Source organism: Notolepis coatsorum (assembly GCF_963971535.1).
Source record: "Notolepis coatsorum genome assembly, chromosome: 8".
NCBI lineage: Eukaryota > Metazoa > Chordata > Actinopteri > Aulopiformes > Paralepididae > Notolepis > Notolepis coatsorum.
Window position 1 is genome coordinate 55,803,799 of NC_140172.1, and position 14,091 is coordinate 55,817,889.

The 14,091-nt window shown below is 48.3% G+C and overlaps 1 protein-coding gene across 1 annotated transcript in view; it reads left to right on the plus strand.

Annotated features, from left to right (window-relative positions):
- Positions 1 to 14,091, plus strand: part of LOC311233659 (ryanodine receptor 1-like) — a gene marked incomplete at both ends in the record, with an annotated part of 453,326 nt that overhangs the window by 184,820 nt on the left and 254,415 nt on the right. The window contains 2 exons of the mRNA XM_084320641.1: positions 777 to 979; positions 2,338 to 2,512. Of these exons, the coding sequence (XP_084176767.1) occupies positions 777 to 979; positions 2,338 to 2,512 (378 nt within the window). The remainder of the gene's footprint in view (positions 1 to 776; positions 980 to 2,337; positions 2,513 to 14,091) is intronic.

Sequence of the window (14,091 nt, forward strand, 5' to 3'; positions counted from 1 at the left end):
ATCCCTTTGGGGAAATGCAGGTGTCATAGCAGCATGGGGGAAGAGGGTGGAGGTAATAATAATAAAAGTAGTAATAGTGTAGAACATAATAATAATAATAATAATAATAATAATAATAATAATAATAATAATAATAATAATAATAATAATAATAATAATAATAATAATAATAATAATAATAATAATAATAATAATAATAATAATAATAATAATAATAATAATAATAATAATAATAATAATAATAATAATAATAATAATAATAATAATAATAATAGTGGAATGGCAGTATATTCTATCAATAATAATAATAATAGTATACAGGGTATATATCACTGCGCCATAGTCTGTGCAGTGTTTAGTAAATACGAGTCAGACAGTCATAACAGTTCCCAAGTTCTCCTGCCGTCAATTATTGGCAGCAGTCCATGACCACGGTTGTGGAGCCTGATGGCTACTGGGACAAAGATTCAGATTCAGATTCAGACAACTTTATTGATCCTGTGTGGGGCAATTCATATTGTAAAGGATGGGGGGGTAAGTCTATGGCTGAATGTGCTCCTTATAGGGGGTGGTTTTCCAGTATAGCGTCCAGCTTTTTCTCCAGCCTCCTCTTTGCCCCCACTTCTAGTTTCAGTTACGTCCATTTCTGTGACTCCGAAACAATTTCTGTTGACCATACAACTGGAAGTACACTGGATGGTAATTGGCGTTGTATGGGAATGGTCTTCTATGGATCTTTTGTCTGATAGTTTCTGCTGTTTCTGTGTGTAACCCAGGTGGGCATGGGGCAGGCGGACCGGGAGACAAGATCCGAGTGTTCAGAGCAGAAAAGTCCTATTCCGTCATGCAGGGGAAGTGGTACTTTGAGTTTGAAGCTGTGACCATCGGGGAGATGAGGGTGGGTTGGGCGAGACCCAGCGTCCGCGCCGACACCGAACTGGGAGGAGACGAAATGGGCTACGTCTTCAACGGCTTCAAGGTAGGGACCCCGAGATACTGGAACACCAATAACACCAGGTGATACTTGTATCTGTATCAAGCTTGTGTCAGAATTGGCTTCTATCCACATATATTGTCAGTATTTGTAGATTATGATTAATCGATTACAATAAGCTTTTTTTTTTATCCACTTTTTCTCCCCATTTTTTCAATTTTTTCTCCCATCCCAATTTCGTATTATCCAATTCTTCCCTCCCCTGTCTTGAACGTTGCTAGACTATGCCTCCCACTGGTCGGCTGTAGTGAGGACAGAAGCCTTGCATCACGTGTCCCCTCCGGTACGCAAGGAGGCAGCCTGTCGCATCTTTTCACCGCAGCAGCTCGAACTCTCAGTGGCGAGGAGTAACGCGTGGGAGGCTCACGCTGCCCCCGCTACTTCCTGTTTCCGCCGCACCGGTGTCACCAAACCGACCTGTAGGAGGCGCTGTCCACAACGTCCAATCCCCACCCACCGGCTTTCCCACCCTTTAACACTTGCCAATTGTGTTAGTATGAACGACCGGCCAGCCGGTAGCAACGCCGAGAGCTGGGCTTGAACCGAGCGTCTCCTGCGTTAGTGGCGAGCGCCTTGCCCACTGCGCCAATCAGCCACCCACAATAAGCATTTTCTGTTAGGGAATTAGTACCAGGTGGTATACCAGATATGAAGGTATACCACCACTGATCCATACAAAGGTATGGATTTTTACCATACCGTCATTCATGATATATAGTATACATAATACATATCATATATATATATATACATAACATGTAATAGTGTGTAATAGTGTCATAGTGTAAAAGTGTGTAATGGTGTACTAGTTTGCTAGTGTAATAGTGTAATACTGCAGGGAGATCTGCTTTCATTGGTCTATGTTTGCCCCGCAATGTAGGCTATTAGAAAATAAACGTGTGGCTCTCTATAGTGTAAATCGCTATAGTGTGTTTGAAACAAAAACATTTTATGTAGAGTAATCATAAAAAAAATTCAAAAAAATAATACATCCACAGAGCTTTTAGAAAGGTGCACAATAAAAAATATTGCTTTCTTCCCCAAAAGAGTATTGATTCATGAATGTATCATATAAATAAATATTGTGGGTCCAAAATGAATGTTGTTGTTTACATGATGCAGGCATGGATCCCTACTTCCCATTTCCCCACGTGGAATGCACCTGATTAGATAAATGACATGCTGGTGCTCTAGTGCAACATCTAATGGCTGAATGTTTTCTATAGCATCTTTTATTTTCGTATTCACCAAACCTCCAATGGCCCAAGCGGCTGTGAGCCTAGAGGTGTGTGCTAGAAGATTCTAGAGCAGTCACTCACAAATTACTGTTTTTCCCCCTTCAGGCTCAACGTTGGCATGTGGGCAATGAGCCGTTTGGTCGCCAGTGGCTGTCTGGTGACGTGGTGGGCTGTATGATCGACCTGATTGAGATGAACATCATGTTCACCCTGAATGGAGAGATGCTGATCAGCGACTCTGGCTCAGACATGGCCTTCAAAGACATCGAGATAGGAGAGGGTCAGGCACCTAACCTGGGATTATTATTATTATCATTATCATTGTAACTGAGGGGTACAATTCCCTGACTGTATTACTAGATATGATACTTACTACCACTACCTTTGTACTTAATATTCGGCCACCCAGTACTCGGCATAAATATATTATGATGAACACTGTCACGTAGATGAAACGGATCCAACACAAATGTACGAATTAGAAATAGGTCTTTATTTCTACACAGCGATGGTGTGTAGGGCAAGCACTTAATCAAATCAATCACATTTATGAATGGGAATTAGTATGCACTTTTATGGCAAGAGTATTCGTCGGTATATCAATAGAGAATGTCCAATCTCTGAAGGCGCAGGTGGTACATATACGACCTGGAATAGTTTAAGGAATAACAGCAATGATACTTCAATGATTATAGGCTGGATACACTAGGGGGGGTTAATCCGGTCGCTTGTAAGCCGACAGGAGTAGGAAGGGGGGGGGGGGGTAGAATCCGGCTGCCTCATCCGGCCAAGGGTATCCCAGGTGAACCCACTGTAGTGCCGTTCAATGCGCCGGCGATCCTTGGACCACAGATGAAAGCAGATGGACTCTTTGTGGGCCGGCGTCCTCCGGTCCACGGAGGAGAGACGTGAAGCGACCTCGTCTTGCAGAGCGTCTCCTCACCTTGCGTCCTCTCCAGGGGGGGGGGTTCCAACACACGGCAGTGTCGGGGGTCTTTATCCATGGAATAATCAACGTATACAAAGCATAATCCGTGCCTGGGAAGGCGGGCTGTCGTCGGTAGAATAATCCGGTATACAGGTCCACTCGCTCGTCGGCTCTGGGGCTCCTCGGGTGCAGCTTCACGTGGGGTCAACCACCCTGGATAAGCAGCCAGTTCTCTGCCCGAAACGATGGGGTACTGACTACGGTAGTATTCTCACCGCACGAAGCACTATATATTAACAGACTATTATTAGCTTAATAGACTACGTCCAACTCGACGATATAGTGCCAAATATTCAAATATTAATATACACGATGTCTCAATACCGATGGTAAGCCGAACTTGGCCTTACTCCCACACGTGGCGTCGCGGGGAGGCTTTACGTCTGTGACTCTATTGGAGGGTAAGAAACTGGACTGAAAAGGAAGTCCTACTTTAGTAGCGCAGTATATATACGCACTATGAACAAATAGTCCCATTAGTGGTGCGGTAGCCAGATTCCTACGCGGAACTAGGACTTGTTCGTACATGTTGAGCGGTACGTTTGAACTGGGTCTGAGGGGTATGGCAGCCTGGCACCAAGGTCTCGACCAATAGTAGAATGGAGACTATTATGGGATGTTCAGTAGGCTAGAATGGATATTCAATGCATATTGTACAAGGAATATACAAGGGATATCAGGGAATATTAGAGAATATACAAATACAATTAAATATATATATATAAATAAATATATATATTCGGTTTAATCTGGCCCTTCACAACAGCCACCCCCTGATTGGTCCCAGACCTAATCAGTTAAACAGAGACAGATTAATCGCGTTGTCTATTTACACATAAGGGTTTGCTGTAGGGGTCAGTCAACTTCACAAAGTCATATGGTTATAGGGTCATGGTCATCATCGATTGTGTCTGGGAGTCGGGGCAGTTCTATGAGCCTCGCCACGGGACGGGTGTAAGTGCGACCCTGGACGAGCACTTCAGCTGCTCGGACCTTGCCGTCGGCACCGGTGATCACTTTGCTTACGCGGCCGGCCGGCCACATAGCTCTGGGCAGTGATTGATCAATAATCATGACGACTGTTCCTTCTGTCAAATTGTCTCTCTCCTTTACCCACTTCTGGCGGGTCTGTAGAGACGGTAGGTAGTGCAGTAGGAAACTGCTCCAAAACTTGTCGGCTAATACTTGGCTGTACCTCCACATTCGTCGGCCGTTCGCTTCTTCAGGCCGGTACATTGTCTGGGGTAATGCAGGATCTAGCCGCCCCATCAGGAGTGTGTTGGGGGTAACTGGGTCGATATCCGCCACATCACTGGAGACATATCCGAGGGGCTTCGAGTTAAGTACTCCCTCAATCTCCGTGAGGACTGTCATTAGGACTTCTTCCGCCACAGTCTGGGCCCCAAGTACTGCGTACAGGGCTGTCTTTATGGAGCGCACTTCTCGTTCCCAAGTGCCACCGAAGTGGGGTGCGTTTGGGGGGTTGAATTGGAAATCAACCTGTGCTGGAGCGAGGTGGGTCTTAAGTTCTGGGCCCATAGCTTGGAAGCTCTCTCTCAGCTCTCTTTCGCCGCCTTTGAAGTTTGTCCCATGATCGGACAATAGGGTAGACGGTCTTCCTTTCCGTGATGTGAATCTACGGAAGGCCATAAGGAATGAGTCTGTGCTCATGGTCGGGAGAAGCTCGATGTGTATCGCTCTGGTGGTCATGCATTTGAATACAATACCCCACCGCTTCTCGGTTCCTCTTCCTTTCTTTATGTGCAGCGGGCCAAAGCAGTCCATACCCGTTGAGTGGAATGGCTTGTCACCGATTCGGAGGCGACATGGAGGAAGGTCAGCCATCCTTGGTATGCTGGGCTGCGCGCGCCACTTGCGGCAGTCTAGACATGTTCGCTGGAAGCGTCGTACCGCCTCTCTTCCTTGTAGGATCCAGTAACGACGTCTGATTTCCGCGAAGACTCTTTCTGCTCCTGCGTGATGTACATCCTCATCGTATTTCTTTATAATCAGCTCTGTGACCTTGTGTCGGCTGTTCAATACGATCGGGTATTTAATGTCATCCGGTAGATTGGGGGCTCTGCGTAGGCGGCCACCCACTCTGATGAGGGTATGAGCGTCGCTCTCGGGGGCCAGATGAATTAATCTGCTGTCGGATGGGACGGGCTTTCCTCCCTGTAGACAGGCCAATTCATCGGGGAACGAGTCTCTCTGGGCTCGCTGCAGTAGAAGCAATTCTGCTTCCTCGTAGTTAGCTGCTGACATATCAGCGGGGGACTTGCACTCCGGGTGGTACCGCAGGAATGTTCTTTGTTGTGCACTCTCTATGGACGTGCAATCGTCTATGTTAGGGTCGGTGGAGGCTACGGTGCTCAATCCACAGAACACAGACTTCTTATTTTCCACCTCCTCTGGACTTGCTTCCCTCGGGATAGGCCTGGGCCACTGTCCTTCCGGGAGTCTTAGGAATGCAGGGCCGTCACTGTAGACATTGCGACGGGTGAGGTCATCCAGGGGCATCCCCCGGGTGATGACGTCAGCTGGGTTCTGTTTTGTATCAACGTAGCGCCACTCTGTTTCTCCGGTTAACTCTTCGGTTAAGTCTTGAATCTCGGTGACTCTGACTCCCACGAAGACTTTGTACTTGCATGAGTCCGATTTGATCCAGGCGAGTACTGTCGTGGAATCTGACCACAGGATTGTTCTAGACACCGGTATGGTGAGCTCACGTTGGATGAGCGTGGCTAGGTGCGCTCCGGCTAGGGCTGCACAGAGCTCTAGACGTGGGATAGATTGTTGCTTGCGTGGGGCTATTCTCGAGCGGGCGAGGACAAATGCTGTGTAGATCTCTCCCCCCTTTTCTTGGGCCCGCAAGTAGGCTACTGATCCGTATGCGACCTCTGAGGCGTCACTGAAGACGTGTAAGTCCATTTTACATGTCTCTGGCCTCACTGTGGGTGGGAAGTAGCTTCGGCGCATATTAACGCCTGGGAGTGAGTGGAGCTCCATCTCCCACTCTCTCCAGGTGGATGCAAGGTGTGCGGGAATGGGGTCGTCCCAGCCCTGGTCCTTGTCCCACAATGCTCGTACAATCATTTTTGCCCTGGTGGTGTACGGTAGAATACATCCTAGCGGGTCATATTGTCGGGCGAGTGTTGTGTACACACTCCGTCTGGTGGTCGGCGCCGCCGCCGGCCTTCCCTGCTCCGTAGTCAGGGGCTTGTGTCTGTAGTGAAGCGAATCTGTTTTGAATCGCCACACCAATCCCAGGGTCATCTCCTGGGCTTCTCCCGGGATTGTAGCCATCCAGGTCTCGCTGCTGGCTGCCTTGTCCTCGGAGGAGAGGCTGCGCAGTACTTGCGGATCGCTGCTGGCCCACTGCCTGAGATCAAAGCCGCCTTTGATCAATGAGGCGCGGAGTTTAATCAGGAGAGCCTCGGCTTCTTCCTGGGTTGAAAGGCTTTGTAGACAGTTGTCTACGTAGAAGCTGTTCTTTACGCTGTGTCGGACCTCTTCGTCCGCTGCTGGGTCCTCTGCTACATGTTTCTGTAGTGCAAATGTAGCACAGCAGGGGCTGCACGTCGTTCCGAAGGGGAGGACTTCCCATTGGTAGATGGCTGGGTGCTCATCTCCTGGGTTCTCTCTCCATAGGAACCGTAACAGGGGCTTGTCCTCCTCTACTAATCTCACCTGCAGGAACATTCCTTTAATGTCCCCGCTGATGGCCACCCTTTCCTGGCGGAAGCGGAGTAGAACGCCGAGTAGGGAGGGGCCGAGTGTGGGACCGGGCAGTAACTCTTTATTCAGATTTTGGGATCCGATCTGGTAGCTGCAGTTAAATACTATGCGGTCTTTACCGTTGTGATGGACCTTGTGGTGAGGCACGTACCACGATTCAGTGGTCTGGTCAGCCTCTTTAATGTCCATCTTTGTGACGTGTCCCGCTGTGATGAGCTTCTCAATCTCAGCGCGGTATACACTCTCTTGGGCGGGGTTCTTGGCTAAGCGCCGCTCCGTGTTCAGCAGGTACCGTTCTGTGGCGTCTGTCTTGGCGTGGAAAGTAGGCATTCCTTCTCGCCGCAGGAGTGGCGTGGCGTATCTCAACACGCCGTTGACCGGGACTCTCTTGGTCCCTGTCTCGAGGAGGTGAATGGCGTAAATGTCATCTTTAGAGCGAATGTCTTTCTTTCCGTTCTTAAAGGGCATTTGTTCCAAGGTCCATAGTCGCTCTACGTGTTGCAGGAGTGCGGTTTCTCCCTCCGTGACTCGGGAGTGGAGACATCTAGTGGCTGTACTTCGGTTGAGAGATTTGGCGAGCGGGCCTTGGAGAGTCCATCCCAAACGGGTCTCGACTGCTGCAGGACAGCCTCGGGGTCCGGTATGAACCCGGTCTATCGGGACAATGAGGTCTGCATGGTCGGAGCCTATCAACAGGATCGGCATAGCATTGTCTATGAGCGGGATCGGCAACTTGCGCAGATGTGCATATTTCTCCATCAGCTTGGCGACGGGGTATGTGTACCGCGACAGTCCTATTTCTTGGCTGGTGAAAGCGTCTGTAATCTGGTACCGTCGCTCAGGCTGGCCGCTTGCTGCGATAGAGAATGAGACATTCTCGCCCTTTATCGTCTTCAAATCTCGTCTTATTGTCCGAATTGTCATTTGGGTTTCGCTTCCCCGCAGCCCTAGCTGGGCCGCAGCGGAGGCGAGCAGAAGGGTCTTCTCTGACCCGTCATCGAGGACGGCGTAAGTGTCCAGGACTTTATTCTGGTAGCTTAGTGTCACACGCACTACTTTTAGGAGTACTCGGGCTCCACTGCTGCTGGCGGGATCGATGTACATGACGCTCGCTTTGCTGCTGGATGGTGCGGGTGAAGGGCGCCGTCTGTTACTGTCGTGAAGTATGTCCAGATGGGCTCCATCGCACTTGGTGCACCTTTTCTTTAAGCGGCATTCGGCTGCCATGTGTGAGCGCGCACAGCGAAAACAGCGCTTGTTGGACTTTATCCATTGACTTGCTTCCTCCGCGTTCAGCTTGGGGAAGGAGTCACATTGCGCTAGCCAGTGTTCTTTCTCACAGTAGGGGCACACTATCTTCCACTTCTCCGTTCTGGAGGGGGTACTGTGGCTCCTGCTGCTCGGTACTGACTCCGATTGGTGCATCACAGTCACCGATCTTCTTCCATCATTTAGTCGTCTGGTTCCTTCTCTGGAGCCAGGGGTGCTCCGTCCGAATGTATCTAGCCGTAGGCTGCTGACTTCTCTCGCCAGGAAGTCTGCTAGATCGAGGAGGTTCGGTTCGGGGCCATTCGGATCTTGGTGATCTCTCTGCCGCCTAAAACGCTCCTGTCGAGCGGGCGGCAGCTTCTCCAAGATCCTTTCCACATTTGAGTTGGCGTAAAGTTCATGCCTCCCCTTCTCTCTCTGCGCTCCCAACATCCCTACCAGGGACTGCACTCTGATGGACAGGTCGTCCAGTGCTCGATTGTCTATTGCTGGGGGTAAGCGGTCGATGTGTCGGATCTCCTGGATCACGTAATCCCATATGCGCCCATACCTCTGGTCCAATGCTACCAGCGCTGCTGTGTATGGGGTGGTGGAAGTCGCGTAGGCGAGCGCTATATTATGTGCGCGGGGTACCTTTAAGTGCTTCAGTAGGATGGCGTATTTATGGCGTTCATCCAATACATCCACCAACATGGTCTCCAGACACATGCGGAGTTCTGTATACTGGGCCCGGTTCTCTTGGGTGAAGTCGGGTACCATAGGCGTGCCAATGTATGACGCTGACTGTGGATACATCGGCGAGCGTTGGGGGAGAGGCCTCCTAGGCGAGTCTCCTCCCGCTCCTTGGTATGGGCTGGTACCGGCAGTGTACCATGGCCCGCTTGTCCAGGTGCTGTTCCTCGGTGCGGGTCGTGCTCACCCGTGTATAGAGTCGGGGGTCTGTAGCGCAGCTCCGCGGGAGTATAGCCTGGGCTGTACCGGACCTCCTGGTCCGGTAGAGTACTGTGCTGTCGTCGGGCGTGGTTCTCCTCCTCTTCCTCTTCGTCTTCAGTTAGGTCATCCAGTGCTTGTAGTCTCTGGTTTAGCCTCTCCACAGGATATGCTGCTCCTTCCCGGTTGCTAGGTCTCGCTTGGACCGGTGGGGGGAGGTGGTCTGTGGGGGGTATAGACCTCGTCTGTTGGTCAAGTTCAGGGTTGTTTACTCGGCTAGGGGATGCCGCCCTGGAGGTGTGTCTAGACGAGTTCCTGGAGCCTCTGGCGGAGGGAGAGGGTGTTGTCCGTCTGATCAGCTGTTCTATTAGTTGCGCTTGCTGTCTGTCGCGCTCTGCGTCCCGTAGAGCACCAGCAGCTGCTCGCTGGCTGTCTGCTCGGTCTCGGGCCACATTCTCTTCCCTCTGAATGCGTCTTATTTCTAGACGTATATGCTCTTCTTCGCTCCGCTGCTGGATCTGCAGTCGGTCGCGTTCAGCAGCGGCGTTCAGGCTGATGAGGAAGGCCTGCTGTAGGGTCCTCTCTGCCTCGCTGGGAGAAGGCGGTTGTATAGGGGAGCCTTCCCTCGGGGTACTCCTTGCGGAGCCTTGGAGCTCTATCACCACGGTGCTCTCCCCGTCTTCTTCCGTGCCGAGTTCTCTCTCGGTAGCGTTGTATTCCTCCCGGGACTCATCGGGGACTACTTCTTCAGTACTGGCGGGGTGTGAAGTCATGTCTGGTTCCCACTGGTCCCCACCGTGAACTTGGTCAGTTACATTAGAACCCGTAGGGGCCTCTATGGTCGGGGTAGTCTGGGCGTTGGGGTTAGACATACTTTTACTTTCTAGTTTTACCGCGTTTACTGTTAGTAGAAGACTAGGTTGTTGACTGACAGCGTAAGCCTCTAAGTACTGAGGGAGCCGTCGTTCGCGCTGCGGGCGTTGGTTAGGAGGATCGTTTCGTGGAGTGTTCATCATAGGCCATTTCAATATTAATAACACTATATTAATATTACACTAATTACCCTCCGGCTCGAAGGACCAATTGTAACTGAGGGGTACAATTCCCTGACTGTATTACTAGATATGATACTTACTACCACTACCTTTGTACTTAATATTCGGCCACCCAGTACTCGGCATAAATATATTATGATGAACACTGTCACGTAGATGAAACGGATCCAACACAAATGTACGAATTAGAAATAGGTCTTTATTTCTACACAGCGATGGTGTGTAGGGCAAGCACTTAATCAAATCAATCACATTTATGAATGGGAATTAGTATGCACTTTTATGGCAAGAGTATTCGTCGGTATATCAATAGAGAATGTCCAATCTCTGAAGGCGCAGGTGGTACATATACGACCTGGAATAGTTTAAGGAATAACAGCAATGATACTTCAATGATTATAGGCTGGATACACTAGGGGGGGTTAATCCGGTCGCTTGTAAGCCGACAGGAGTAGGAAGGGGGGGGGGGTAGAATCCGGCTGCCTCATCCGGCCAAGGGTATCCCAGGTGAACCCACTGTAGTGCCGTTCAATGCGCCGGCGATCCTTGGACCACAGATGAAAGCAGATGGACTCTTTGTGGGCCGGCGTCCTCCGGTCCACGGAGGAGAGACGTGAAGCGACCTCGTCTTGCAGAGCGTCTCCTCACCTTGCGTCCTCTCCAGGGGGGGGGGTTCCAACACACGGCAGTGTCGGGGGTCTTTATCCATGGAATAATCAACGTATACAAAGCATAATCCGTGCCTGGGAAGGCGGGCTGTCGTCGGTAGAATAATCCGGTATACAGGTCCACTCGCTCGTCGGCTCTGGGGCTCCTCGGGTGCAGCTTCACGTGGGGTCAACCACCCTGGATAAGCAGCCAGTTCTCTGCCCGAAACGATGGGGTACTGACTACGGTAGTATTCTCACCGCACGAAGCACTATATATTAACAGACTATTATTAGCTTAATAGACTACGTCCAACTCGACGATATAGTGCCAAATATGACTATTCAAATATTAATATACACGATGTCTCAATACCGATGGTAAGCCGAACTTGGCCTTACTCCCACACGTGGCGTCGCGGGGAGGCTTTACGTCTGTGACTCTATTGGAGGGTAAGAAACTGGACTGAAAAGGAAGTCCTACTTTAGTAGCGCAGTATATATACGCACTATGAACAAATAGTCCCATTAGTGGTGCGGTAGCCAGATTCCTACGCGGAACTAGGACTTGTTCGTACATGTTGAGCGGTACGTTTGAACTGGGTCTGAGGGGTATGGCAGCCTGGCACCAAGGTCTCGACCAATAGTAGAATGGAGACTATTATGGGATGTTCAGTAGGCTAGAATGGATATTCAATGCATATTGTACAAGGAATATACAAGGGATATCAGGGAATATTAGAGAATATACAAATACAATTAAATATATATATATAAATAAATATATATATTCGGTTTAATCTGGCCCTTCACAACAATCATCATCATCATCATCATCATCATCATCATCATCATCATCATCATCATCATCATCATCATCATCATCATCATCATCATCATCATCATCATCATCATCATCATCGTTGTTATTATTATTATTATTATCATTATTATTATAATCATCATTATTATTGTTATTTTATTAGTATTGTTATTATTATCATCACTATTATTATTATTATTATTATTATTATTATTATTATTATTATTATTATTATTAGTATTATTATTATTATTATTATTATTATTATTATTATTATTATTATTATTATTATTATTAGGGGCCGGTTAACTCAATGGGTGCCAGCTTGTAGTTAGGCCAGCTTTCCATTACAAACTTTCACTGTGCATCACGTTGTTTGTAGAGCTAAATCTGTATTTTATATTATAGCTATGGATCCAATATCATTGTCAATTGACAGTAAGAACCTTCCGTTCAAGATGCAAAAAAGAAAATAAATGTCCATACGTTCCCGTTTTATACCGTGGTGAATATGAGTGTTATATCGGAATGATCTGGGATAATTCCTGTGAGGCTACTTATAAGCCGCGACGCTAATAACGTTAAATCCATTGGCGTTTCGTCCCTACACACGATACAGTTAAAAATCCAAATGCATATGATCGGTATTATGTTCCATCATGAATGCATGAAAGGGGGGGGGGGGTCGTTTCTGATTAATTGATTGCCAATAACAGCATTCATTATTACCACAACATACGCTGATCTGGGGGATGGCTATGAAATCCTTGCACGATCAAGCTGAAATTGACGTCAAATTGCTCTTACCTTTGGCCGGTGTGATTCCAAAAGGAATATTCCAATTATTTGATTGCCATCTGGTAGATCATATGTCCATTTGGCCCACGCCATAACCCTTCACAGCATAATGAATCGGGCGTCCCAAAAACTATTCCATGCGATCCGGTGAAGCCCTCGCTTCAGGTAACTAGAAAAGTCCATCCGAAGCCCTTTCAGTGTGACACCCGGTTTGCAACAGGGGTTACTGCATTCTCGAGACAGCGCCACTACCAGGATCTGGCCAGTACTGCACCTTCGGAGTCCCAATATGCCTTTTCCAGGCAACATACAGCTCTGTGACATTGAATAGGATATTAAAATCGGAAAAAAAGAAAAACCAACCAAAAACGTAATATTACATGGTTGGCACTCAACGGTTGTCGGGGAAACGCGTAATATTACGTGGTTGGCCCCGAATGAGTTAATAGTTGGCACCCAATAACGTATATAAACGTTGTTGGCCGTGAAAGAGTTAATGCAGTCCTTACTTGTATTTGTTTAAATTCTTCCTCCTCTTCTTCTTCTTACTAAAACGACCTTCCCATCCATGGAAATGCACCAGATGTTTCCATGCACCAGATGTTTCCTGAATGTCCCCAAGGGGATCAATAAAGGAATATCTTATATTATGTTAATAATATTAACATAATATTTTTCCGACTTTAATATGGAGTCAATACATACACAGAAGCCTAAAGTAAATGAAAAAGTATGCAAATCGGCACATAGTATAATGTTCTCTCCCACATTTGAACGTCATTGGGGATTTTAATTTGATCAAATAATTGAGTCCATGGCAAGATACATTATCCACACAATATTTGTCAAAATAGGAACAGTAGTTTGCAAGATTTTGTGTGTGAGTAACACAAATATATGCAGGTGTGTAGCTCTGCCTGAAGCCTAGTAAGCCTAACATCTCCCATGGCCAGAGAGAGTAGCCCTGCCTGAAGCCTAGTAAGCCTAACATATCCCCTGGCCAGAGAGAGTAGCCCTGCCTGAAGCCTAGTAAGCCAAACATCTCCCCTGGCCAGAGAGAGTAGCCCTGCCTGAAGCCTAGTAAGCCAAACATCTCCCCTGGCCCGAGAGAGTAGCCCTGCTTGAAGCCTAGTAAGCATAACATCTCCCCTGGCCAGAGAGAGTAGCCCTGCTTGAAGCCTAGTAAGCCAAACATCTCTCCTGGCCAGAGAGAGTAGCCCTGCTTGAAGCCTAGTAAGCCTAACATTTCCCCTGGCCAGAGAGAGTAGCCCTGCCTGAAGCCTAGTAAGCCTAACATTTCCCCTGGCCAGAGAGAGTAGCCCTGCTTGAAGCCTAGTAAGCCTAACATTTCCCCTGGCCAGAGAGAGTAGCCCTGCTTGAAGCCTAGTAAGCCTAACATCTCCCCTGGCCAGAGAGAGTAGCCCTGCTTGAAGCCTAGTAAGCCTAACATTTCCCCTGGCCAGAGAGAGTAGCTCTGCTTGAAGCCTAGTAAGCCTAACATCTCTCCTGGCCAGAGAGAGTAGCTCTGCTTGAAGCCTAGTAAGCCTAACATCTCTCCTGGCCAGAGAGAGTAGCTCTGCTTGAAGCCTAGTAAGTCAAACATCTCCCCTG